The sequence below is a fragment of the Chrysochloris asiatica genome, unplaced genomic scaffold, assembly GCF_000296735.1.
Source record: "Chrysochloris asiatica unplaced genomic scaffold, ChrAsi1.0 scaffold00267, whole genome shotgun sequence".
NCBI lineage: Eukaryota > Metazoa > Chordata > Mammalia > Afrosoricida > Chrysochloridae > Chrysochloris > Chrysochloris asiatica.
Genome location: NW_006408785.1, coordinates 3,727,950 through 3,753,231, shown reverse-complemented (window position 1 = coordinate 3,753,231; position 25,282 = coordinate 3,727,950). Strand labels below are relative to the sequence as shown.

The 25,282-nt window shown below is 36.7% G+C and overlaps 1 protein-coding gene across 1 annotated transcript in view; it reads right to left on the bottom strand.

Annotated features, from left to right (window-relative positions):
- Positions 1–25,282, bottom strand: part of LOC102832836 (potassium voltage-gated channel subfamily H member 8-like) — a gene marked incomplete at its 3' end in the record, with an annotated part of 520,053 nt that overhangs the window by 147,796 nt on the left and 346,975 nt on the right. Inside the window, exons 4-5 of the mRNA XM_006874245.1 lie at positions 15,592–15,719; positions 9,285–9,525 (exon numbers count right to left, since the gene is read on the bottom strand). Coding sequence (XP_006874307.1) covers positions 9,285–9,525; positions 15,592–15,719 — 369 coding nt within the window. The remainder of the gene's footprint in view (positions 1–9,284; positions 9,526–15,591; positions 15,720–25,282) is intronic.

The window sequence follows — 25,282 nt, the reverse complement described above, 5'->3', positions numbered from 1 at the left end:
GTTTCAACTCATAGTGACCCTTTATGGGGTTTCTGAGGAGCTGCTGGTGGTTTTGAACCACTGACCTTGGGGGAAGCAGTCTAGTACACCACACCACAACAGGACAGTGTTATTGTAAAGTACTTTGTTGTTGCTGTTAAGTGCTGCCAAGTCAGTTCAAACCCACAGCGACACTGTATAGGGTTTTCAAGGAGCAGCTGGTGAGTTAGAACTACTGACCTTGTGGTTTGCAGTTCAGTGTTGATCTTACACCACCACACCAGGAGTCTATTAAAGTACCTTGGTGTGAATATATATATATTTTTATTTGTACCATTTGTTTCCATTTAAAATTTCCTTAAGGTGTTGAACCAGCAGCTAAGTCAGGCATGATGGTTTCCAAACTAAAGGTAAATTAAAGCCAAACAATTTGTCCTTTATAATCCTAAGAATTGGAGTCCTGGTGTGGCGCTGTGGGTTAATGCGCTAGACCACAAAGCTGTTTTAACTGCAAGGTTGGACGTTCAAGCTCACCAGCTACTCCTTGGAAACCCTATACAAGGTCGCTATGGGTCAGAATCTACTTGCCGGCACTTAACAACAACAACAATCCTAAGAATTAACATGACTTACAAAAGAATAACACCACTTGTATGTTAGTCTACTCTTCTGTGGTTTGCGTGTTACTGTGATGCTGGAACTATGCCACAGCTATTTTAAAAACCTGCGAAGTATACACATAGAGGGCAGGTTTCAACTGAACTTACAGACTAGGAAGAAGGAGAGGGGGACTACTGCTGAATGGTTAGCCAGAGAAAACCTTATGAATAGCAGGAGAACACTCTCAGCTAAGACAAGAATATTAAATAGTGAAACATGATGAGTAGAATAATATTCAGATATAGTGTCAGAAGATGATCCTATTAGATTGAAAAGCATTCAAAGACAACCAAGGAAGAGATGCCACCTCAGAGTAGAGGTGACCGTGGTAACACAAAGTAAAACTTTGGGGATCTTTACTTGCTGATGGGACACAATGCAAAACGATGAGAAACAGCTATAAAAATACATCAGTAATCACAACATGGAATTGAAAAAGCATGACTCTAGGAAAACTGGAAGTTGTCAAAAAATGAAACGAAACACATACTAGACAGTCGTGACCTGAAATGGCTTGGCACTGGTCATTTTGAATGTGACAATCATATGGTTTACAATGCCAGGAATGACTAATTCTAGAGCAATGGTGTCACATTCATCAGCAAAGAGAACTTTTTAAGGCCTGTCTTGAAATACAATGCTGTCTGTTATAGGATACTATTCATACATCTACAAGGAAGACCAGTTAATATCACTATTATTCAGACTTACGTACCAAACACTAAAGCCAGTGATAATGAAATTGAAGAATTCTACCAACTCTTCAGTATGAAACTGATGAAACATACAATCAACTTGTATTAGTAATTACTGGTGATTTGAATATAAAGGTTGGAAACAAAGAGGAAGAATTAGTTGTTGGAAAATAGAGCTTTAGTGAAAGAAATGATGCTGAAGATCACATGATAGGACTTTACAACACCAATGACCTGTTCATTGCAAATATCTTTTATAAACAACATAAAAGTCTACTATACACATGGGTCGCACCAGATGGCATACACAGAAATCAAATTGACTACATCTGTGGGAAGAGTAAGTGGAAAACCTCCCTATCATTAGCAAAAACAAGGCCAGGGGCAAACTGTGGAAAATACCATAAAATGTTCATATGCAAGCTCAGGATGAAGATGAAGAACATTAAACAAGCCCACAAAGTGCCAAAATTTGACATTGAACTTTATTGTTGTTATGTGCTGCCGAATCAGTTCTGACTCACAGTGACCCTATATAGGGTTTCCAAAGAGCAGCTAGTGGCTTTGAACTGTCAACCTCATGGTTAGCAATCCTGTGCTGATCCTATAACACCACACGAAGACTGCAACCTTGAACACATCTCTCTTGAATATTTTGAGCATATCCTGCCTGAAGTTAGAGATGATCTTGAGAACAGATTTTGATGCATTAGACACTAATGACCAAAGACTAGAAGAGTTCTGGAATGCCATCATGAATATCATACAGGAATAAAGCCAAAAGGTCATTAAGAAGACAAATAAGAATGAAAAAACCAAAATGGATGTCAGGTGAGACTCTGAAACTTGCTCTCCTGTGTAGAGATGCTAAAGCAAATGAAAAAAAAATAAGGAAATAAAATAGTTGAACAGAACATTTCAAAGGGCAGCTCAAGTAGGCAAACTTAAGTATTATAACGAAATTTGCAGACTTTGAATTAGAAAACCAAAAGTGAAGAACACACTCAGCATTTTTCAAGATGAAAAACTGGGGGGGGGGGAAGTCCAAGCCTCAACTTGTAACATTGAAGGATATTTCATGGGTAAAATATTGAATAATGGGTAAAATATTGAACAATACAGGACGCATCAAAGGAAGATGGAAAGATATACAGAATCACTCTGTCAAAAAGAAATGGTAGCATATGATCAAGAGCCAATGGTACTGAGAGAAAAAGTCCAAGGTGCATTGTAGGTATTGGCAAAGAACAAGACTATGGGAGTTAACAGAATGCAAATTGTTATCTTTCAGCAAATTGAGGTAAACAGGAGGACTCACTCACCTATGCTAAGAAATTTGGAAGACAGATATGTGGCCGAATGATTGGAAGAAATCCATATTTATGCCCATTCCAAAGAAAGGTGACATAACAGAATGTGGAAATTATAGGACAGTATCATTAATCTCCCACGCATGTAAAATCCTGTTGAAGATAATTTTTAAATGGCTGCAACAGTACATTGACAGGGAACTGCCAGAGGTTCAAGCTGGATTCAGACAAGGTCGTGGAATGTGAAAGTTGAAAAATGAATAAAGAAGTTCATAGTAGAACTGATGCATTTGAGTTGTGGTGTTTGAGAAGAATAATAAAAGTATCAAGGCCTGCTAGAAGAACAAACAAATCTGTGTTAGAAGAAGTACAGCCAGAATGCTCCTTAGAAACCAAGATGGCAAGATTTCATCTCTCATACTACGGACATACTGTCTGGAAGGTCCAGTCTCTAGAGAAGGGCATCATGCTAGGTAAAGTGGAGGATCAGCTAAAAAGAGAAAGACCCCCAATGAGATAGGTTGGCACAGTGTCAGCAGCACCGGGCACAAACTTATCAACAATTGTGAGGATGGCACAGGACCACACAGTGTTTCATTCTGATTTGCATAAGGTCGGTATAAATTATAACCAGCACCTAACAACAAAAACCAAAAAAACTTAAGAATAAGACAGTGCTTGGGAGAGATTCTGGTCCACCATTCATATTGAAGTTTTGAGATAATTTTTTATGGTGAATTTGTCTGCATATATTTTTTTCTATCATTATTTCTAAAAGATTTTTACTAAGTGTACTATGAAAAAATGAGTTCTGGTTAAAAAGTAACTTTGGGAGATGCTGGATTAATCACAGCAAAACAAAATTATTTATAAGAGAATTTTTCAGAGATTTCATAATAGTAAAGTACATTGTAAATCCCACAAAGAGATACACCATCTTGCTAATTTCATATAATTCCTGCTCTTATGGAACATTTCTCCTTTATCCCAGTTAGAAAATAATCACATTACCTGACTTTTGTATAAAGTGGCACAATAGCAAAATATTTAACTTATTTTTAATAATTGCAATCTAATTGTTTATTAAGGAGAGTGTGGTGGCTCTGGAAGATAAGCACAAGGTTGGTGGCTCTGCAAAGCACAAGGTTGGTGGCTCGAGCCCACTAGCTGCTCCATGGGATAAACATGAAGCTTTCTGCTTCTGCAAAGATTTCAGTCTCAGAAACTCTATACAGCATCTCTGTGAGTCAGAATCAGTGCAATGGCACATAACAACAAAAACAATTGCTTATTAAAATGTAAATTTAATAACACTATTAAAGAAAGATGAGGCTCTCTGCTCCCATAAAGATTTATTACCCTGAAACTATACAGGGTTCTTATGAGTCAGATAGCACGCAACATCAACAGAAATTTAAAACTAAATGATATTAAATATCTATATGGATTCCCCCCATACATACCAATTTAATAAATATTATATAGTATACACGCTGCGTTAGTATAAAAAATATAGTATTAAAGGATATATAATTATTTATTCCTCATCTTTTAAATGATTGCTCAGTGATTGTTTTTAGACCCCTTTGGGAAATATTAACATAAATACTGTAATAAAATCATACAATTCTATTTTAGACAAAAATGTGAAACTATTAGTTTGCAACATAATTTCCATCTGGGTAGATAAACTTCTGAAAACAGAGTTTCCATCTCTAACCTATCCCCTCAAAATTCTGCTTTCTTTGATTTAAACTATAACAAATAGTAGTTTGGGTAATGTTGAGGGACCTAGAATGTGTTCCTTTGAAATGTTCTATGAGTTTTGGGGGAAAAAGAAATCTGGAGACTCAAAATCAGGGATATAGAATGGAAGAGATCAAGTTTCCATGTTCCAATTATTAATGGATGTTTATAGCTGTTTCTCTTCATTTTGAGTTGTGCCCCATCAGCAAATGAAAGTCCCATGGACTTTTCTCCCACAGGCTTTACTCCATTTGCATCATCACGGACAACTCTACTTTGAGGAGGCAGCTCTTCCCCAGTCGCATTTTGAGTGCCTTCCAACCTGAGGGGCTCATTTCCCAGCACTATATCTGACAGTGTTTCCCTGCTATTCATAAGGTTTTCAGTGACTAAATATTTGGAAGCAGTTCATCACTCTGTCTTCCTAGTCTGTCTTCATCTTAAAGCTCATCTGAAAGCTGTCCACCATGGGTGACCCTGCTGGTATTTAAAATACAAGTGGCACAGCTTCCAGAATCACAGCATTTCATAAGCCACTACAGTATGAGAATCTGACAGATGAGTGGTGGAGTAAGAAAGAATACCTAGGGTAATTTCAGGGTAGAACGCCAGAGTCTTTCTTTTGGTTTAGTAAAAGAAAGTAGTCTAAAACGAAATAAAACAGTCTCATAAAAGAACTCATCAGTATCTATACTCATGGGAACAAGACCTATCTGCCAGTAAGTGTAGAAAACCAGAAGTGACTTCTAAGCCCTTGCTGTGATTAGGTGCTGTCAGGTTGATTCTGACTTGGAGTGACCCCATGAACTGAGCTGCCTCATAGGGTTTCTGTGTCTGCAGTTTTTCTGGAGGCAGATAACTAGGTCTTTCTCCTACATAATCAAGCATTCTCTCCATGTACTTACCTTTTGTTCAGCAACTAAGTGCTTAGCCATTTGCATCTCCAAGACTTCTTTCTCAGCCCTTTGTTGTTGTTCTTCTTAAATGCCTTTGAGTAGGTAATAAACCCATAGAGACCCTGTATAGGGTTGTGGAGGAGCAGTTGTCAAGCTTGAACCACTGTCCTTGTGGCCCAAACTGACACCACACCAGGACTCCTCCAACCGCTAAGGAAGTCAATGATCTATAACTCAGGAAGAGTGGATAAGAAACTCAAAGTATAACCTTGTCCTTGTGGCAGAGTTGTTAAATAACAGTAATAATAAAGTTGTTGTTACATGTCATCAATCATTTCTGACTCACAGCAACCTTCTATAGGATTTTTGACAGCAGGTGGTCTCATAGTGACCCTATATAGGATTTCTGAGAGCAAGTGGTGGGCTTGAACAGCTAATCTTGTGGTTACCAGTTCAATGCTTATCCTACAGTAGCTATCCTACCAGAAGTTGTAATAATAATTGTTGTTGCTGTTAACTACCATCAAGTTGGTTCGGACATATAGTTATCCTGTATAGGACTTCCAATGAGCGGCTGGTGAGTTTGAAACAATGACCTGTGTTTCAAACTGACCTTGCAGTCCAGTGCTTTATCATACAGAGCTAAACCAGTATAATAATTTGTTGTTGTTGCTAAATGCTGTGAAGTCAGTTCTGACCCATAGGGACCTTGTAAAGCATTTCCAAGGAGCAGCTGGTGAGCTTGAACCGCCAACTTTGCAGTTCAAACCAACTTTGCAGTCCAGCGCATTAACCCACAGTGTCACACCAGGATTCCAGTATAATGATAGTAAGATGAAACTATATGCTAAGCAGATAGTACTTATATCTAGTATCTCACAAGTAATAATGTTGTTGCTAAGTGTCCTGGAGTTAGTTGTGACTCAGAGCAATCCTGTACAGGTTTGGACCTCCAACTGTGGTGAGCAGTTAAGTGCTTATCCTACAGCACCTAGCCAGAATGTCATAAAATGGTGATAGACATGTTGAATGCCTCAGGCTTAGACATGTTGAATGATTACCAAAATTCTTGAGAACTTTGGTTAAGGACACAGGGAGTCTTGTTTTGTTTTGGTTGGAATTTCCTTTAACATGTTTATACATTATTTGTAATTCCCTTTCTTACTAGAAAGTCCATTCTTAGTCATATTTGCATGGTGCTGAATTCTGAAATTTAAAATTCCTTTCAAGTTCTTTTTGGATTAGAAAAAGTGAAAAAGGAAATCTTCTTTCATTACTTCTGTAAGTTTGTTTACAAAATCAACAGAGTAGTTACCCCTTTGCTTCTTGTTGTTGTTGGTAGGTACAACCAAGTCAGTATTGACTCACAGCAACCATAAGCACAACCGAATGGAACAATTCCTGGTCCTGTGGCAACCTCACAATCTTGCTACATTTAAGCCCGTTGTTGCTTCCACTGTACCAATCCATCTTGTTGGGGATCGTCCTCTTTTTCTCTGACCTTCCACTTTACCAAACATGATACTCATCTCCAGGGACTTTTCCTTTCTGATAATACGTTCAAAGTATGAGGAACGAAGTCTGGACATCCTGGTTACCAAAGAGCACTCTGGTTGTACTTCCAACACAGATTGGTTTGTTCTTTTGGCAATCCATGGTACTTTCAATATTCTTCTCCAACCCATAACTTGAATGTATCAATTCTTCGATGGTCTTCCTTATTCACTGTCCAACTTTCACATGCATATGAGGTTATTGAAAATAGAAAATACCACAGCTTGGGTCAGGGGCACCTTAATCCTCTAACAGTTATCTTTTTACTTGCACACTTTAAGAGGTTTCAGGCCGCAGATTTGCCTAATGCAATGCATTGTTTGATTTCTTGACTGCGGTTTCCATGAGTGTTAATAGTAGACACAAGCAAAATGAAGTCTTTGACAACTTGAATCTTTTTTCCATTTATCATGATGTTGTTTATTGGTCTAGTGGTAAGGAGTTTTATTTTCTTTACACTGAGGTGCAACCCAAACTAATTGCTGTGTCTTTGATCTTCCTCAGAATGTATTTTAAGTCCTCTTCACTTTCAGCAAGATGGTATCATCTACATATTGCAGGTTGTTAATGAGTCTTACTTACAGGGAGTCTTTTAAGGATACTAATAAGTATGTGTGTTATGGGCTTTGGGAAAGAAGAGTCAAATTAGCAAAATAAAAGGATATTAAACCATAACGGATTGGCATGGACATACTCAATTTGCCTAAGGTTTTCATTTCAAATTCTTACTCAAGATAAGAATATTGTTATTTGTCAATGAACAATGATTTGATATATTCCTTTATGAGCATATCATTCTAATTATTATTTTTTCTCTGTTTTTAAGTGCCCTAAGTGAACTGCAAGGTTGGTGGTTCAAGCTCACTAGCTTTTCCTTGGAAACCCTATGTTGTTGTTGTTGTTGTTAAGTGCAGTCAAGTCGGTTTCGACCCATAACGACCCTGAACAGGTTTTCCGAGGCTGTAAATCTTTACGGGAGTTGATAGCCTAATCTTTCTCCCACGGAGCGGCTGGTAGTTTCGAACTGATGACCTTGCGAGTCTTTGCCCGATTCGTAACCACTACGCTACCAGAGCTCCTCTGGAAACCCTATAAAGGGTCGGAATCGACTTGATGGCACTTAACAAGAAGAAGAAAGAAGTCAGTTTTGACTCATAGCGACCCTGAATAGGGTTTCCAAGGAGCGGTTGGTGGGTTTGAATCGCCAACCTTAGAGTTAGCACTCCGCTGCTTATACTATAGTTGCACACCAGGACCAGCTTTGATTAAAATAAATAAATTTCATAGAGGTTGTAGACTCTGAAATTTACTTACCAGAGTAGACAATATTGCCACCTAGTGGTAAAAAATGCTACAGCCACCACTTTTGGGGTCTGGGCAGGGGTCCCTAGAAGGCTCTGAGGGGTTGTCCTCTAGATTCTACCTTAATAATAATACCAAAGCCCACCAAAAAACACACAAACACCTCCTGAACAAGCACACGGTTATATCTGTTAGAGAACCCACTGTACTCTGGCCCCCAAACTATCAGTTTTACTGAAAAAATATACCACTATCTTTAAAACAGTCACCTTATAGCTTTGGTCAACTTTGTTTATTTCATTTTCTTTGAACTTTTAAAATCCATTTCTCTTTGGTCTATCTACATTTTTGAAGTGTTTTACAAATAGTATCATATCTTCACAATAACGATGTTGTCCTATATCACCACTTCCAGGAAAAAAAAAACAGGTACCAAGAATTCAATAGTGAGTAAATCTAAGCCTTAAAAGAAATCCGTAAATCTGGAACAGGCAAGCAAGATTTTGCCTCAATCTATACAAGAACAAGTTTTAAGAAAGAAAGAAAGAAAAGAAAAAAAAAAGGAAGGATTTCAAGAGTGAAGCAACTTTAACAGAAGTTGTCAATATTCTAGAGACAAATATTCTCAGCAAATACTCATTTGGCGCTCCTCTTAAATTAAAATTTTAATACTTACTGCTTCTTTTCATTGACCAAAAGATTTATGCAACCCTTTGCTTTTGCCATCAGGCCACCAACAGCAAATACCATCAGTGATTGGAGAACCATGCCTATGACTGGACCACTCATTAGAGCATCAATGGTAGATTCTTGCCCAGTGCCAACAGTGATCCAACATAGTAAAGACCACAAAAGATGTGCGAGTACACACAAAATAGTCCATAAGACTTTTTAGCCCACTTTTGATGAAGTAATTATAGAAACATAGGCCATTCATTTAGTTCTGTTTGAATAAAGGAACAGTGGCAGAGCGGAAAGAGGAAATTTTCAGAAATCCATAATCTGTGTTTCTTCAAAATTTGCATCAGAGGCAGAGTCATGCCCATGCAAATGGTTCTTAGTTCAAATTTGTGTCAGAAAAATCTGGGTCCCACTTACTTCCCATATGCAAATCTCCTATGAAAGCAGCCTTTGGCTCTTACCTATAATAAAAAGAATCTCCACTGCAATGTCACTGACTGTGGTGCTCCGAGTCGTGGACAAGTCATCGTTGCCAATAAAGCAAACGTTGTAAGGTACAGTCACGGCAACATAAAACGTTGCCAACAAAATAAGCCAATCCCAGCCAGCTTTAAAAGTGCTAAAATGCAAAAGTATGAATTTGGACTTTTTTGCATCAGAAACTTTGTACTCCGGAAATGCTGGTTTGTCTACAAACACATTCTGTGAATAAAGACACAAAGGAGAGAAAGGAAAAAACACAAAATTAGAGAGAAGGATTACACATGTAGCCCTAAACACATACTTATGTTCAGAAGAACATTCATGCATACAATGTTGTACATCTTAAAGATGACTTTTGAAAGTTGATGACGTAAAAAGCAGAGCTGTATACACTAAATTGATCAGAGGCTTTTGCTATAGTAGTAATCTTCCCTATAAATTAACACAAATACACATGTTAGTCATAAATATTAAATGAGTAATCCAGAGTTTATTCTTTAAAGAACAAAATGGCCACTATCTAAAATGTCACCTAAAAACATTTACAGTTGCTAGTATAATCCCACATACATTATAAACCCAAAGGTACCTTTGTATTTCCATTGCTGTGTGGATATCCTGTACATACAGTTTTTAAATTACAATAATTTTCTAAAGAATGTATTCGATTTAGGATTCTTCTGAGGATACCAAAGGTACTATTTTCTCTAGCTATATGACCAAAATACTATTGTAAACAGCTGTTTACATTTATTTCAAAATATAACCAGGATATACTAACTGCACACAGTTTTTGCATGGTGGTGGATGGTAAAGTTTTGAGTTATGAAACCTAACCTCAGCCCTTTTGGCAGGGATTTATTCTGACACTAACCAGCCCTTGTTAAAATGGCAAGGTGAAAAACAGTTATTTAAGGGTTAATATTCAAGGCATGGGAGGAGAAAACCAGTGTTTGCTGTGTAACTGATTAAATGTAGAGGAATACCTGGAGTTTTTGACAATTGCAAAAGCATTTTACTTTGAAAGCAGTCCCAAATGATAGACAATTCTTTCTGCTATTGGAGAAAGGGAGGCCCAATCCTACCAATTGTGGAGATTTGACAAGCCTGTGACCAGATATTTGCAAACTTGCTTTGACCTCAATTAATGAAAAATACAAGATAGGGGCTGGGAGCATAAATTTGAAAGTTACATTGAATTAACAGGCAGTTAAAAGTTCTGAGACACCTGCTATATCCAGGTCACGGTATTGTTTTCTTGTCTCAGCTACTAAGGAAAGGCCACATTTATGTAGTGTGTTCAAGAAGTCCTGCCTAAAATAAAGTAGTTGAAATTCAGGTAAGGTTTAGAAGAATCAGGGAACCACATAATTCTACTATATGTCTTTAATTCACCCTCTGTCTGGCGTATGTCTTTGGAAGGCAATCTCAACACTTGTTTCTAATTCCCATTAATATTCTTATTCAGCCCACAAGGACACTCCACAATGCCAGTATTCCATGATGAAGAACAACTTCATTATTCATAGAAGGTCCATTGAAGTCATCTGCCACTGTTTCTGGTGCCCATTCAACTCCCAGATACTTGACCTGCTCCCTCCACCTCATTCCCTATTTTCTAGGAGCAAGTGTCAACCAAAGGTAAACTTTGGAATAGAAATAAAAAGAGGAGAATGGCATGCTTCTATTGGGCTTCTCATTAAACTCAGGCTAGTGCCTAAGAGAAGAGGGATGTTGGGTCCATAAATTTTCATTCCCTCAAGGTTGATGAACACCTGCAGTTAAAATACCAACAATGGCTTCTAACATAATTCTTTAAAAAATGTTAAATAAGGTATTACCAGAAGCAATAGAGAATGTTATTTCCTATCCAAAATAGTTTCTATCATGTTACAAAAAGTTTAATTTTGCTTTTTTTGAGAGAGAAATCACGTCTTGGAGTGAAGGTTGAGCTAACTCAAGAAGTAAAGTATATTCTTTTGATTTTAGGTGAAAGATTGCATGCAGTATTAATGAAGTGGTTGCAAAAGTTCAGCCATATATTAGTTGTAGCTATAAATAGAAAATAAGTCACTCTACTTCTTTTTCAGATTACCTAAAACATTTTAAAGTAAGAAAAATACTGAGAATTCAGTGATAGACTCAAAATGTTTTAAAACTCAAAATCTGTATATATCGTGACACAATCACATGAATAAGAAAATAGCTGTTTTCCTCCCGTCACCATTGTATTTGTTAACTTTTGCCAAAAATTCTTTTTTTTTTTTTGCCAAAAAAAAATCTTAATAGAAAAATTCTTATATCAGAAAGTGTGCTTCTATTAACAAGAAAGAGAAACAAATAACATTATTTATAAACTCAAACATATGGAGTTTGTTTAAGGAATAATGTTAACTAACTCGATTTAGCTGTATATTTACACATACATATTTAGTATATATATAGTTGTTAAGTGCCATTGAGACCGTTTTGACTCATAGTGAACTTGTAAAGGGTTTTTGAGGAGTGGCTGGAGGGTTTGAACCACTGACCTGGTAGTTAGTAGTCCCACCAGGACTAGATAGCTAGATGGATAGCTAGCTAGATAATGTTTCTATATGCTGTTGAATCAGTTCTGACTCATAGACACCTGTATAGGGTTACGAGAGTGACTAATGCACTTGACTGTTGACCTAGTGGTTAGCATGGCAAGAATTTCAATGCTTATCCTACAGTCTTACAACAGGGGCTCATGAGGCAGCTTCAGAAAGTAAAATTGTATGCAAAAAAAATTCCAAAAAATTCCATCATCTTTTAACTGCATTGTTCCACAAACCTTTTGAATATAAATTATTTTTAATATAATTTATAATATATATAAATTTAATTTTATATAAATTAAATATGAAGCATATCTCTTTAGTGCCAATTAAACCTAAATTGTATAATCTCTGCCTTATAAATTATTGAAACACAACATTTAAACCAAAACCTAATTGTGGTAACTAATTCCTAAACTATTTTTACATTTCTTTGAATGTAAAATATATTTTTACATTTCCTGAATTAGCAAAGAAATAAGGAGCTCTGGTAGAGTAGTGGATATGAGCTGGGCTACTAAACTCAAGGTTAGCAGTTCAAAACCACCAGCAGTTCCGCAGGAGAAAGATGAGGATTTCTGCTCCCGTAAAGATTTACAGTCTCAGAAACGCTGTACACGGTCGCTATGAGTGGAAACTGATTCCACAGCACACCCCCCACAGGCACTACAAAGGACATTGAAAGCTCAGTATGTCCTGGGGAGGCTCTGCTGGATAATGAACTGGGTTGCAAGGTTAGTTTGAACCACAGGTTCAGCAGTTCAAACCCACCAGCTGCTCCTTAGAAACCCTACACAGGATCACTATGGGTTGGAACAAACTCAAAAGCACTTAGCAACAACAACAACAACAACACCTAAAGTGCTCAAAATATTTGGTATTTATAGCACTCTCCCTTTTCTATCTCCTTAGACTTTCATGTGCTCTTGCAATGGTTCTTTCAACTGGAAACACATGGACCCTCCTAGTCTCAGTTTACATAAGGAGTAAGGAAGAAATTATAAAAGACAGAAATTAAACTCTTTTTCCAGGATATAGCAATTAATGACATAGCCAGAACTGAAAGGCATTATTAAGTCTTGATTCCTAAATCATGCCAATGGCCCAATGATTCTATTAGTTAATGAGTGAATCACACATGCTATCCCACAGGATTACAGTAGTTATACAGCAAAGCAAAGTTATAAACATAGTGACTTTGAATCAGAAAACTTAGGTCTGAATCCTACATCTGCTACTTCTATGTTAGAGACCTACATGTGAGATAATTTGGAAAATTTCTCCCATCATTAAAATGAAACTAAAAAAAATAATATATACTATAAAATTGCTATAAGAATCAAATAATGAGACATAAGTAATAGGAATATCTTAATTGCAAAGAGCTGTAAAATATTAAAGAAGCTCTGGTAGCGTAGTGGTTATGAATCGGGCTGTGAACCTCAAGGTCAGCAGTTCGAAACTACCAGCTGTTCCGCGGGAGAAAGATGAGGCGTTCTGCTCCCGTAAAGATTTACAACCTCAGAAACCCTGCACAGGGTCGCTATGAGAAGGAACCGACTCCACGGCACACAGCCACCACCATAAAATATTAAGATTTCTTATTTGTGTGGGCACTTGAATGCTACTATAATCTAAATTCTATAAAGATGGATTTCTTAGCCATTGAACTATCCAGGTCATTTCCTCCTCTTCTTTATTTTTTCTGCTGTCATTTAGCCTTTCTACCCTGTTTTCATTGAAAACAATATGGTGAAAAGGGCTAGTCCTAATTCAACACTTTGCTTTCTGAAGTAGGACACTACCTGCAATGTCAGAGTTTTCATGCTGATTAGACATTCTTAATTATTATGTATTATTTTGATCTTCTAACCTGATATTTATACTTCTTAAATGAATGCCAATTAAGCAAATTAGCTAAATAGTAAGTGTTATGATTTTTTTTATCTGATTTTTTAGTACTTTTTTGTGCTCTGTTGAAACTAAAGGGAAAAACAGCATGTTCAGCAAATGCATTCTAAAGCTCTATATTATGTGCTATGACTAAGTGATTCTCAGTGAAAGGATGTGAGAGAGTGCTAGCTTTCTGCATTTTGGAATTTCTGGCTAATATTTGTTTGGGTGCTTTTCCGTTGGGTTGCTTAGAATCAAGTCCCAATGTGGTTACCTTTGTATCTTATTGTTGTTGTTATTATATGCTGTCAAGTCGGTTCCAACTCATAGCGACCCTGTATACGGTTTCCAAGGAGCAGCTGGTAAGTCTGAACTGCTCCCCTTGCAGTTCAAACCAACTTTGCAGTCCAGGGCAGTGTATCTTCTTAGGGCTCATTTAATGGCACCAAGAGAGATGGAAATAGGAACCAGCTCCATAGATTAAGTGGTTGTGCACTGTTTCAAGTGTCTCCCTGGACTTTCAAGAATTCATAAGGCACAGGGAGCCCTGGTGTGGCGCTGTGGGTAAATGCGCCAGACTGCAAAGCCATTTAAACTGCAAGGTTAGCAGTTCAAACTCACCAGGTGCTCCGCGGAAACCCTATACAGGGTCACTATGGGTTGGAATCAACTTGACGGCACTTAACAACAACAACAACAAGGCACAGGTAGTGTAGTGGTTACACATCAGGCTGCTAACCTTAAAGTCGGCAGTTCAAAACTATCAGCTGTTCTGTGGGAGACTGTAAATCTTTCTGCTCCCGTAAAGATTTACAGCCTTGGAAACCCTTTGCAGGGTCACTATGAGTCAGAACTGACTCCATGGTATTTAACAACGACAAGGTACAGTTATCCCTAGAAAATTTCTATGAAAAATCAGGACAACAATCAATGTGTGACTCTCAACTATGCAGTGTGGAGACCAGAATGGTTATAACTGATGGATCTGGAGCTCAAACTGAACAAAACACCTTGCTTTGACTACCAGAAAGGAATCACATTGGAAATGAATCAGGTTCATAACAATTTCATTTAGACTTCACTGCATATCTGGAGTTCATCACAATCAGGAAAACCAAGTGTTTGTATGTCTATTACATTATTATATTATCAAAGTATTTGTCAGGTAATCTCCTAGGTTCTATGTAAAAACTAAGATGCAAAAGAATCTCCTTTTATCCCTAACTTCCAGAAGTTCTGGATAACAACTATAATTTATTAAGAGTACGACTTTGTACAAAACTGAAGTATGGCATGTAATTTCAAATTCAGCATTTCAGTGTGCAAAATTTCCAACTGTGTTCTGTATAAAATGTTAATTTTAAAGTGGAGTAATGACTTTGATTTGTTCATGGTCCCCAGAGGAAAAAAGCATTAAGTGAGGCTTAAAGGGCAAAATCAAAAGTACTAAAATTAAATTTGAGAAATTTTAATCAACAAACTGCGAATGTATTGTATGACTTGCTGCATCATCTAGTTTCATAAAATGTATCTAGTATGTCCCAATTTGCAGAATCCCTGGTACCATATTGTACTGCACTGCAATAATATTCTAATCTCTGTGCTGTGGTAACATTATGATTAAGCATTTTTATTACAAAACTGCCTCATGACTGCTGAACTTTTCCAGTTTATTCTTTATAGGAAAGCACAAATCAAAGTGGAAAGAAATCTGAGAAACCCAATAAATGAGCAATTGGAGTATTTCTTTAACAAATCAAGCATTGCCACCAGCAGAAACTCTAGTTTTCATAGGCATGCACATATCACCTACATTATTTATTTTCAATTTGTTCTTTTCTCTTCTTTGCAGGTGCCCTGAGATATGATAAAGGACCGCTCGACTCCGTCTCCGGGCTGAGTCAAAATGAGTCCCTGCTCTTGATCTTCCTTTGGCTTTATCTGAGGAGAAACAAAACTCATTAAACATCAATGTGTCATTTCAACTCATGAATGTCATGTTTTGACAGTTCCTTAGTTCCTTTTCAAGGACACATAGCACATGTTTTTCAACAATTAAAATTACCTGCTGGCTTCTGATGACATAAAAGTCCCTACAATTTATATCTATTCATCATCTTGGAGTCCTGATGTGGCACTGTAGAATAAGCACTGGGCCACAGGTTGATTTGAACCTCAAAGTTGGCCATTCAAATCTATCAGCTATTCCAAATTCAGGATTCCAGCTCTAGGGGAAGATTTTCTTTCTCTATTGATTCTGGGGGAAGGTCCTTGTCTCCTTTCAACATCTTTCTTTGGGCCCAGAGTTTCTTAGGGATCTCCATCTTGGCATCAATCTTCCCTTTGGGTCTAGTAGCCTCTCAGTGCAGAGACTCTAAGTTTCAAAGAAGGTTACCAACTCCTGGCTCTTCATTCTTAGTGGGAGTCAAATACCTCTGATCTTTGATTGCTTACTGTTGTTGTTGTTGTTGAGTCAATTTGGACCCATAGCGACCCTGTATAGGGATTCTGAGGAGCTGCTGGTGAGCTTAAACCGCCAACTTCGCAGTTCAAATAAATGGCTTTGCAATCTGGGGCGTTAACCCACAGTGCCACAAACTCTGTTATATCTCAATATAAATGGATTCAAGAAACAACTTAAATCCATAGATAATGTTATCTTGCCTCATTAATAGACCTGCCTCTTATCCTATCATATTAACAACATATCCTTCCACCATCTACTGCCATCAAGTAGATTCCAATTCATAGCCATCCTTATAGGGTTTTTGAGACTGTAAATCTTTAAAGGAACAGAATGGTTGGTAGGATTGAACTGCATCCAGTGCTTATCCTACAGCATTACGAGAACTCTTTCATTAACATCATTGTTGCTGTTGTTGTTAAGTGACATCCAGTTGGCTCTGACTCATAGCGATCCTGTATAGTGTTCCAAGGAGCAGGTGGTAGGTTTGAACTGCTGACCTGTGGTTTGCAGTCCAGTGCTGATCCTACAATGCCACACCAGGATTCCACACATATGATAATTATATCAGATCACAAAAGGAAGGATAATTATATAATGATGAGATTGATAGCCTAGTCTAGTTAATACATATTTTGAGGGAACATAATTCAATTCATAATACCTAAATCCACATTTATATTTGCTTTCTTTACATAAATATAATTTTAAAATAAAAACTTTGTATATTTTTCTCTTTCCCCAAAGAAATAACTTCTAAATCTTTCCAGATCTACAGTTACGATTCTTTCCTAATCTTTATCATTGCTAATATTCTACCTTTTCAGGGATATAAATTCAGTTATTTTATTTTCTCCCTTTATGAACATTTAGGACTGAAAAGAAAATCCATATAGATAATCCTCAAGGAAAATTCTTAAACACATAGAGCTTTGCGTTTGTGTGCTAAGATATTCAGTGAATAAATTCTTCCTAGTAGATAGTGCACTTTAAACACTGATGTACAAATTCTTTCAAGATTGTAGTTTATAGTCCAAACACAGTAAATGAACGTGACTGCTATACCACACACAAGCCAAAATATGAAGTATCAGTGGATTTAATATTCTGATAGGTTAAAAAAAGCCATATTCTTACTTGATTTGCATTTTTAACATCAAGAATGAAAATGAGCATTTCGTTAAATATTAAATGCCATTTGCATTTGTTTTTGCAACATATTCTTGTTATTTTCACCTGTTTAAAACTTAAGTTTGTCCTTTTTAAAATTTATTCCTAAGAGTTCTTTGTGTACTACAGAAATTATCATTTTCTGATCATCTATGCTGCCAAAAATGTTCACATCTTGTTACTTGACTTTGAAATTTGTCTATACAGTATAATTGCTTCCAAATTTTTGACACTGTTAGATTTTTCAATTTATCCATTTGTAACTTCTAGACATTATGTCTTATATTGTTTTTGTTAGGTGTCATTGAGTTGGTACTGACACATAGTGACCCCATGCACAACAGAATGAAACACTGCCCAGTCCTGGGCCAACTTCACAAATATTGCTACGCCTGAGCCCATTGCTTCTACCACTGTGCCAATCCATCCTGTTGGGGATCTTCCTCTTCTTCTCCAACCCTTCATTTTACCAAACATGATATCCTTCTCCAGGGACTGGTCCCTCCTGGCAATTATGTCTGAAGTATGAGAGACAAAGTCTGGCTATCCTGGCTTCCAGGGAGTATTCTGTCTGTATTTTTTCCAATACAGATTGGTTTGTTCTTTTGACAGATAAAGATATGTTTAATATTCTTCTCCAACACTATAGCTCAAATACATGAATTCTTCTAAGGTCTTTCTTATTAACTATCCAATGATCAACTATACTTTAAGAAGACAGCTCTTCCCCAGTCATATTTTGAATGCCCTCCAACCTGAGGGGCTCATCTTCTGACACTATATCTGACAATACTTTGGTGCTCTTACCATGTTTCAATAGTCAATATTCTGGTGCTGAAAGTGTTCCATGGCTATTCATAAAGTTTTCAGTGACTAAATATTCATAAGTAGTCCATCTCTCCTTCTTCCTAGTCTGTCTTTGTCTGGAAGCACAACTGACACCTGTCCACCTTGGGTTACCCTGTTGGTATTTAAAATATTGGTGGCATAATTTCCAGAATCACAGCAAACACAAGCCACCACAGTACTACAAACTGGCATGCAAGATTTGGATGTCTTATACAGCTAAACCTTTTTCATTCAAAAAACTTTTTAAAAATTCATTATGTTTTCTGTTATTTTTATGGTTTTATATTTTTAAAAATACTTATTTAATCCTATATACTCTATTTTGATCATATAAAGCAGAGATCCAGCTATGTTATTTTGTCTCCTAAAAGCTATTGACCAAAAGTGGAGTCCCAGTGGTACAATAGTTAACTGCTTAGTTGCTAACTGAAACATTAGAGGATTGAGGCTAATGAAAAGCTGGCACCAAAGCCCAGGCAAACTCCAGCTAAGCAAAGTCTAGAGGTCAATTCTACTCTATTAATTACATGGGGTAACTATGAGTGGAAAAGAGACTCAATGACATGTAAAAATAACATTGTCCAAGAGGAAATAATAAATTGATTACATTCGGAAATATTTAGTTTTTAAACTTTGGTCAATTAATCAACATTCAATTTCATCTTTAATAAACTGTGTCTATTACAGTGAATACAAAATATTTTTAAAAAGTCATGTAAGCTAATATTTATTAAAATTTCATCATTAAGTCATTTTAGTATTATAAACATTTTATGATTCCTCTCTTCCAGGTAAATAATTTGGGTTTGATACTTTGTTGGGGAAGCCAGGTAACAATTACAGATGACGAATGATTGAATTTCAGTCAGTCCTTGTGTGGCGTTACGGGTTAATGCACTGGATTACCAAGTTGGTTTGAATCACAAGGTCGGTGGTCCAATCTCACCAGGTGCTCCTCAGAAACCCTATACAGAGTCATTATGGGTTGGAACTGGCTGGGCAGCACTTAATAACAACTATGTGCCAAAACCTGTTCTAGATTCTCAGTGTTATTTTTCTTAATTAATCCTGACAAATATCCAATGAGATAGATGTAATTACCCTCCATTTACAGATGACAAAACTGAAATTTTAATTACATATCACATGGTCATACAGCTAGTAAGGTGTAGAGTCAGTATGTGAAGTCAGATTATACCAATATCCATGCTTCTTCCATACATAGCATAGTTCTTTAATGACTTTAATACATTTTCAGAACTGCTACTCTTGTGTTGCTGCAGGATAATGCACTGAATCACAAGGTCAGTTTGAAGATAAAGGTTGGCAGTACAAATCCACAAGCTAATCCTTGGAAACTTTATACAGGGTTGCTATGAGTAGGTGCCAACTCACTTGACAACAACAACAACTCTATGTTGAGTGTAATACAGATTGATAAGCATCATCATTCCTGTCTACCTTAGTTTGTGTACCTGAGATTTAGACTTTAAATCTTTCAATAATTTGAACCATTCCCATTGCCTCTCCACCCTGGAATTCCTTTAAGCCCATTGCCATCAATCAAGTTCATGCCAATTCATAGTGATTTATGAGACAGAGGAAGACTGTCCTGTAGGATTTCAAAGGCTGTAATCATTATAGTTGTAAACTTTATGGAAGCAGACTGCCACATCTTTCACCAGAGCCACTTTTGGTTAGTAACTAAGCACCTAAACATTACATCTCCAGGACTCCATGGAAATCCTTCAATAACCGTAACGGAAATTTCATTCACAGTAAAAGTCTAATCTGATGCTACAGGTTTAATTTTTAGAAATTGTTCCCTTTTTGCTTCTTACACTTTGAAAGAGTATTTAGAATAGAATATGCTTGAATCACTATTAACAGGTCACAAATTAGAAAGGAGAACATCAAAAGGGACCCTTCATTTTGAATCTAAGGGTTGCACAAAACACATTTCACTGTAATGTTAAAAGGAAATATCAAGTTATAATGTGCTAAAATTTTCAGTCCACATAGTCCTTTTTTAAATGGCACTTAAAATGCAATTGTTAATACTTAGAGAGTAACTTTAAGTACTGTATATTTAAATTTTCAAACAGCCAGAGTTTTAAGACAGTGTATATAGACAATGTGATAAGAAAAGTCAGTAGACTGCACATGTAATACCAGTTAATGATAATACATATATCTTCTGGATATACAATGCTATCTACAAAATGACAAGATTAGATATTTATGGTAGTCAATAAGCAAATTCCCATCCCGGTGGAAAATCTAATTAATAGCTAAGATTTTTCCAATCTAAAAAACAATATTATAGTCTTAAAAATATGTTCCTCAAAGAGAAATGCCAAAGAAACTTTACTATCTCTGCATAAAAAAGAAAAAAATGTTTCCCTTGATAAATTTAATCATAATTTAACCCATTTTGATGACTAAAATTGAAAATCATACCATTAATGTGGTTTAAAATTCCCCAATTGAGGAATTAATTTAATATAATCATGGGTTAGTGATTCCTAATTGAAGAAAACAGAATAGAAAACATTTAATCTTCAAAAAGCGATAAACATAAAACATTCATGATAAAAATACTTAAAATATGCATGTATGTATAGATGCATGCATATGGAGTCCTGGTGTGGTGCTGTGTGCTAATGTGCCAGAATGCAAAGCCATTTGAACTGCAAGGTCAGCTGTTCAAGCTCACCAGCTACTCCTTGGAAACCCTATACAGGGTCACTATGGGTCAGAATCAACTCAACAGCACTTAACAACAACAACAACAACAACAACACACGCATATATACACATATGCTTTAACTAGAAACAACCCAAATATCCATAAGGATGCATAAAAATTATGCAATAGCCATAATATGTTGTTGTTGTTGTGTACCATCAGGTTGGTTCCAACCCATAGCAATGCTGTATAGGGTTTCCAAGGAGCAGGTGGTGGGTTTGAACTACTAACCTTAGGGTTCAGTCCAGTGCTGATCCTACAGCGCCACACCAAGAGTCCACATATATGTGTGTTGCTGTTGTTAAGTGCTGTTGAGTTGTTTAAAAATAGAGGGCCTCCATTGCTTTAAAATCTGAAGGAAAACAGCTTTTAACTAGTTGGAAGCTACAGGTAAGAAAGAACATTCTTGACAGAAAATAACAGGTGTGAAGGGCTTAGTGAGAAAATAATTCAACATTTTTTAAGAACTGAATTAAGCCCAGGATGGCAGGAACATAGAAAGGAATAGAGGAATAAGAGGGATGTGACGCTGTGGGTTAATGCGCTGGACTACAGGGTTGGTTTGAACGGCTAACTCGGCAGTTGAAGCTCACCAGCCACTTCTTGAAACCATATACAGAGTTGCTATGAGTGAGCACTGACTTGATAGCACTGAACAACAACAGTAGGGACACCTGGTGTGGTGCTTTGGGCTAAAACAAAATTGGTTTGAACCACAAGGTCAGCAGCTCAAACTCATCAGCTGCTCCTTGGAAATCCTATACAGGGTGGTTGTGAGTCAGAATGGACTCGATGGCACTTAACTACAACAAGTTAGGTGCATTGCCAAGGAACTTCCAGAGGTTCAAACCAGATTCAGATCAGAACAGGGAATGAGGAATATAATTGCCAACATCAGATGGATCTTGGCCAAAGCAGAGAATACCAGAAAGATATTTAACTGTGCTTTACTGACTATACAATATTATGAAATAATCTTGCAAGAAAGTTAAGAGTGGGAGGAGAAAACTAGGACTTCCAAAATTTAATAGGTCAACTTTGAGACAAAAAGAGTTTGAAAAGAAAAAGTGTAAAGAAGAGAAAAACTAATGAAAAAGAATGTTATAAGAAGCAGAAAGGGGTGAACAATGTCTTTAGAACTCCATTTGAGTGATTATCTCTTGTAAGAGAGGGAAGAGGTTGATTATGCATGGAAATATACATATAGTTCTGATGAAAGTGAATTGAGAGAGCTTTTGTCTGAGAGGCGATTTGTTCTTATTTTTATCCCATTGACATTGGAGTTGAAGTCAAATTCTAAAGTAAAGGCTTAATTAGTAGGAGATGGTAGTTTTAAGAGAGTAAGGAATGTTTGAAATATTGCACAGGATGGGAGATTAAGATCAGTAGTTAAGCTATTAAACTTGTTTAGGGAGTTGGTCATCTCAGTTGAGTCTGCTAATAATAAATTTAGAGCACTCTCGTTTGCTCTACTGTGTGTTTTATAATTTTATGTGTTAGCAGTCTGAATGCAGGCCAGAGGAAATAGTTTTTTCTAGGTTTGCAGCTTTGACAAAGGATGTAGAGAAAATAAAGTAGTAAAAAAGTGTGTATGGTACATGAAAAAGAAACTTTAAAATCATAAACCATGAAAACTAAGGTGAAAGGGCAATGAAAACAAGAGCACAAAGACTGTGATGTCAGTAATCTAGAAGTTGAATCAAGCTTTTTTAAGAAAAAGGTAAATACATGGGATAAAAGAGAAGGAAGTACTGGACAGTAAGCAGAATGATTAAAGAAACAGTTTTAGTTATTAAGTAATACAGAGTAATGATAATTTCCAGGTGGAAAATAAAAAGTGTTTGTGTTATCAACGAAGTGGCACTTCTCAGCAAAACAGCATATACAAGGGGCTTCAAAATGTTTGTGGAAAAATGGAATTAAAAATAATGGATTTTTTTCCATGAACTTTTTGAAGCTCTTTCATATTACTCATTTTCACTTAATCTACCATACGCTCTAGGCTTTATTTCAGGAACTTTGTCTTGGTTATCATTAGCATTTTCATTTACTGAAGAGAAAACTACAAGTCAGAAAAATTGAGTAATTTGCCCACTTTAATAAAGTTAGTGAAGGCTTTCACATGCATATGAGGTTATTGAAAACACCATGGCTTGGGTCAGGTGCACCTTAGTCCTCAAGCTGACATCTTTGCTCTTCAACACTTTAAAAAGGTCTGGTGCAGCAAATTTGCTTAATGCAATACGCTGTTTGATCTCTTGACTGCTGCTTCAGTGAGTGTTGACAGTTGAGCCAAGAAGAATGAAGTCCTTGACAACTTCAATCTTTTCTCCATTGATTAGAATGTTGTTTATTGGTCCAGTGGTGAAGTTTTTTGTTTCTTTACATTAAGATGTAATCCATACAGAAGGCTGTGCTCTTTGATTTTCATCAGTAAATGTTTTAAGTCCTTTTCACTTTCAGCAAGCAAGGTTGTATCATCTGCATATCACAGGTTGTTAATGAGTCTTCCTCCAATCCTGATGTCACATTTTTCTTCATAGAACCCAGTTTCTCAGATGATTTGCTCAGCATACAGGTTGAATAAGTATGGTGAAAGAATATAACCTTGTCGCACACCTTTCTTAATTTTAAACCATTCAGTGTTTCCATGTTCTGTTCAAACAACAGCCTCTTATTCCAGGTACACATTCCTCATGAGCACAATTAAGTGTTCCGGAATACTCATACTTCACAATGTTGCCCATATCTTGTCATGATCCACACATTTGGAAGACTTTGAATAGTCAATAAAGCACAGATAAACATCTTTCTGATATTCTCTGCTTTCAGCCAAGGTCCAACAGATATCAGCAATGATATCCCTCATTCCACGGCTTCTTCTGAATCCACCTTGAACCTCTGGAAGTTCTCTGTCAATATATGCTTGCAGCCATTTCTGTATTACCTTTAGTAAAACTTTACTCGCATGGGATATCAAAGAGATTGTTGGATGATTTCCGCATTCTGTTGGGTCACCTCTCTTTGGAATGGGCACAAATATGGATCTCTTCCAATCAGTCGGCCAGATGGTCGTCTTCCAAATTTCTTGGCAGAGATGAGTGAGTGCCTCCTGTGCTGCCTCACTGTCTTGAAAGATTTCAATTTTTATTCCATCAATTCCTAGTGCCTTATTCTTTGCCAATTCCATCAATGCACCATGGACTTCCTCCTTCAGTATCATTGGCTCTTCATGCAAATTTATATCATCACAGTCTTTCAGATTTAATAGTTTAGGCAGGGGTGAGCAATCATTGACAAATTAGGCTCAGAAAATAATAAGAACCTTAAATGAACCAGTAAGTATGGTAGGAAGTACAGAAACGGAGCATCTCATCAACACTGTTTACCAAGCCTATTTCAAGGGCCTTTAAATGTCAGTGTTAGCAAGCTTTAATGGAACAAATAATTCTATTAATAGCTTCAGAGTTCTAAAGGAACCTGAAAACTTCTTAATTCAATCTGCAAGTCTACAAAACCCTAATATCAAAACTAAACATGCATAATGCAGAAAACTATTTAACACAATTACTAATGAATATAGATGCAAAGATCCTAAATAAATCATTGCTGTTGTTATTATTGTTAAATGCCATCAAGTCAGTTCCCACTCTTAAGTGACCCCTTATAGGGTTTCCAAGGAGCAGTTGGTGGGTTTGAACTGCCAACTTTGTGGTTCATAGTCACACGCTGATCTTATATCACCACACCAGGAGTCCAAATAAAACATTAATAAAGCAAATATAGAAATGTGTGAAAAGAAAAATAGACCATGTGTGTGTAGAATTGATCCTAATAATGGTTTCATCTTAGAGAATCTTTTATATAATTCAGATTTATAAACCAAAAAGCAATAAATGCTAAAAAAAAAAAATCAAATATTATTGCTATTAAGTGCTATAAAGTCAATTCTGACTCAAACCAATCCTCTATAGGGTTCCAAAGAGCAGCTGGTGGGTTTGAACCACTCACTTTGTTGTTAGCAATCCAGTACTTACCCTACAGTTACACACCAGGATGCCAATATAAATACATGTTGTTGTTGTTGTTAAGTGCAGTTGAGTTGGTTTCGACCCATAGCGACCCTGAACAGGGTTTCCGAGGCTGTAAATCTTTACGGGAGCAGAGAGCCTCGTCTTTCTCCCGCGGAGCAGCTGCTAGTTTCGAACTGCTGACCTTGCGGTTCGCAGCCCAACTCGTAACCACTACGCTACCAGAGCTCCTTAATATAAA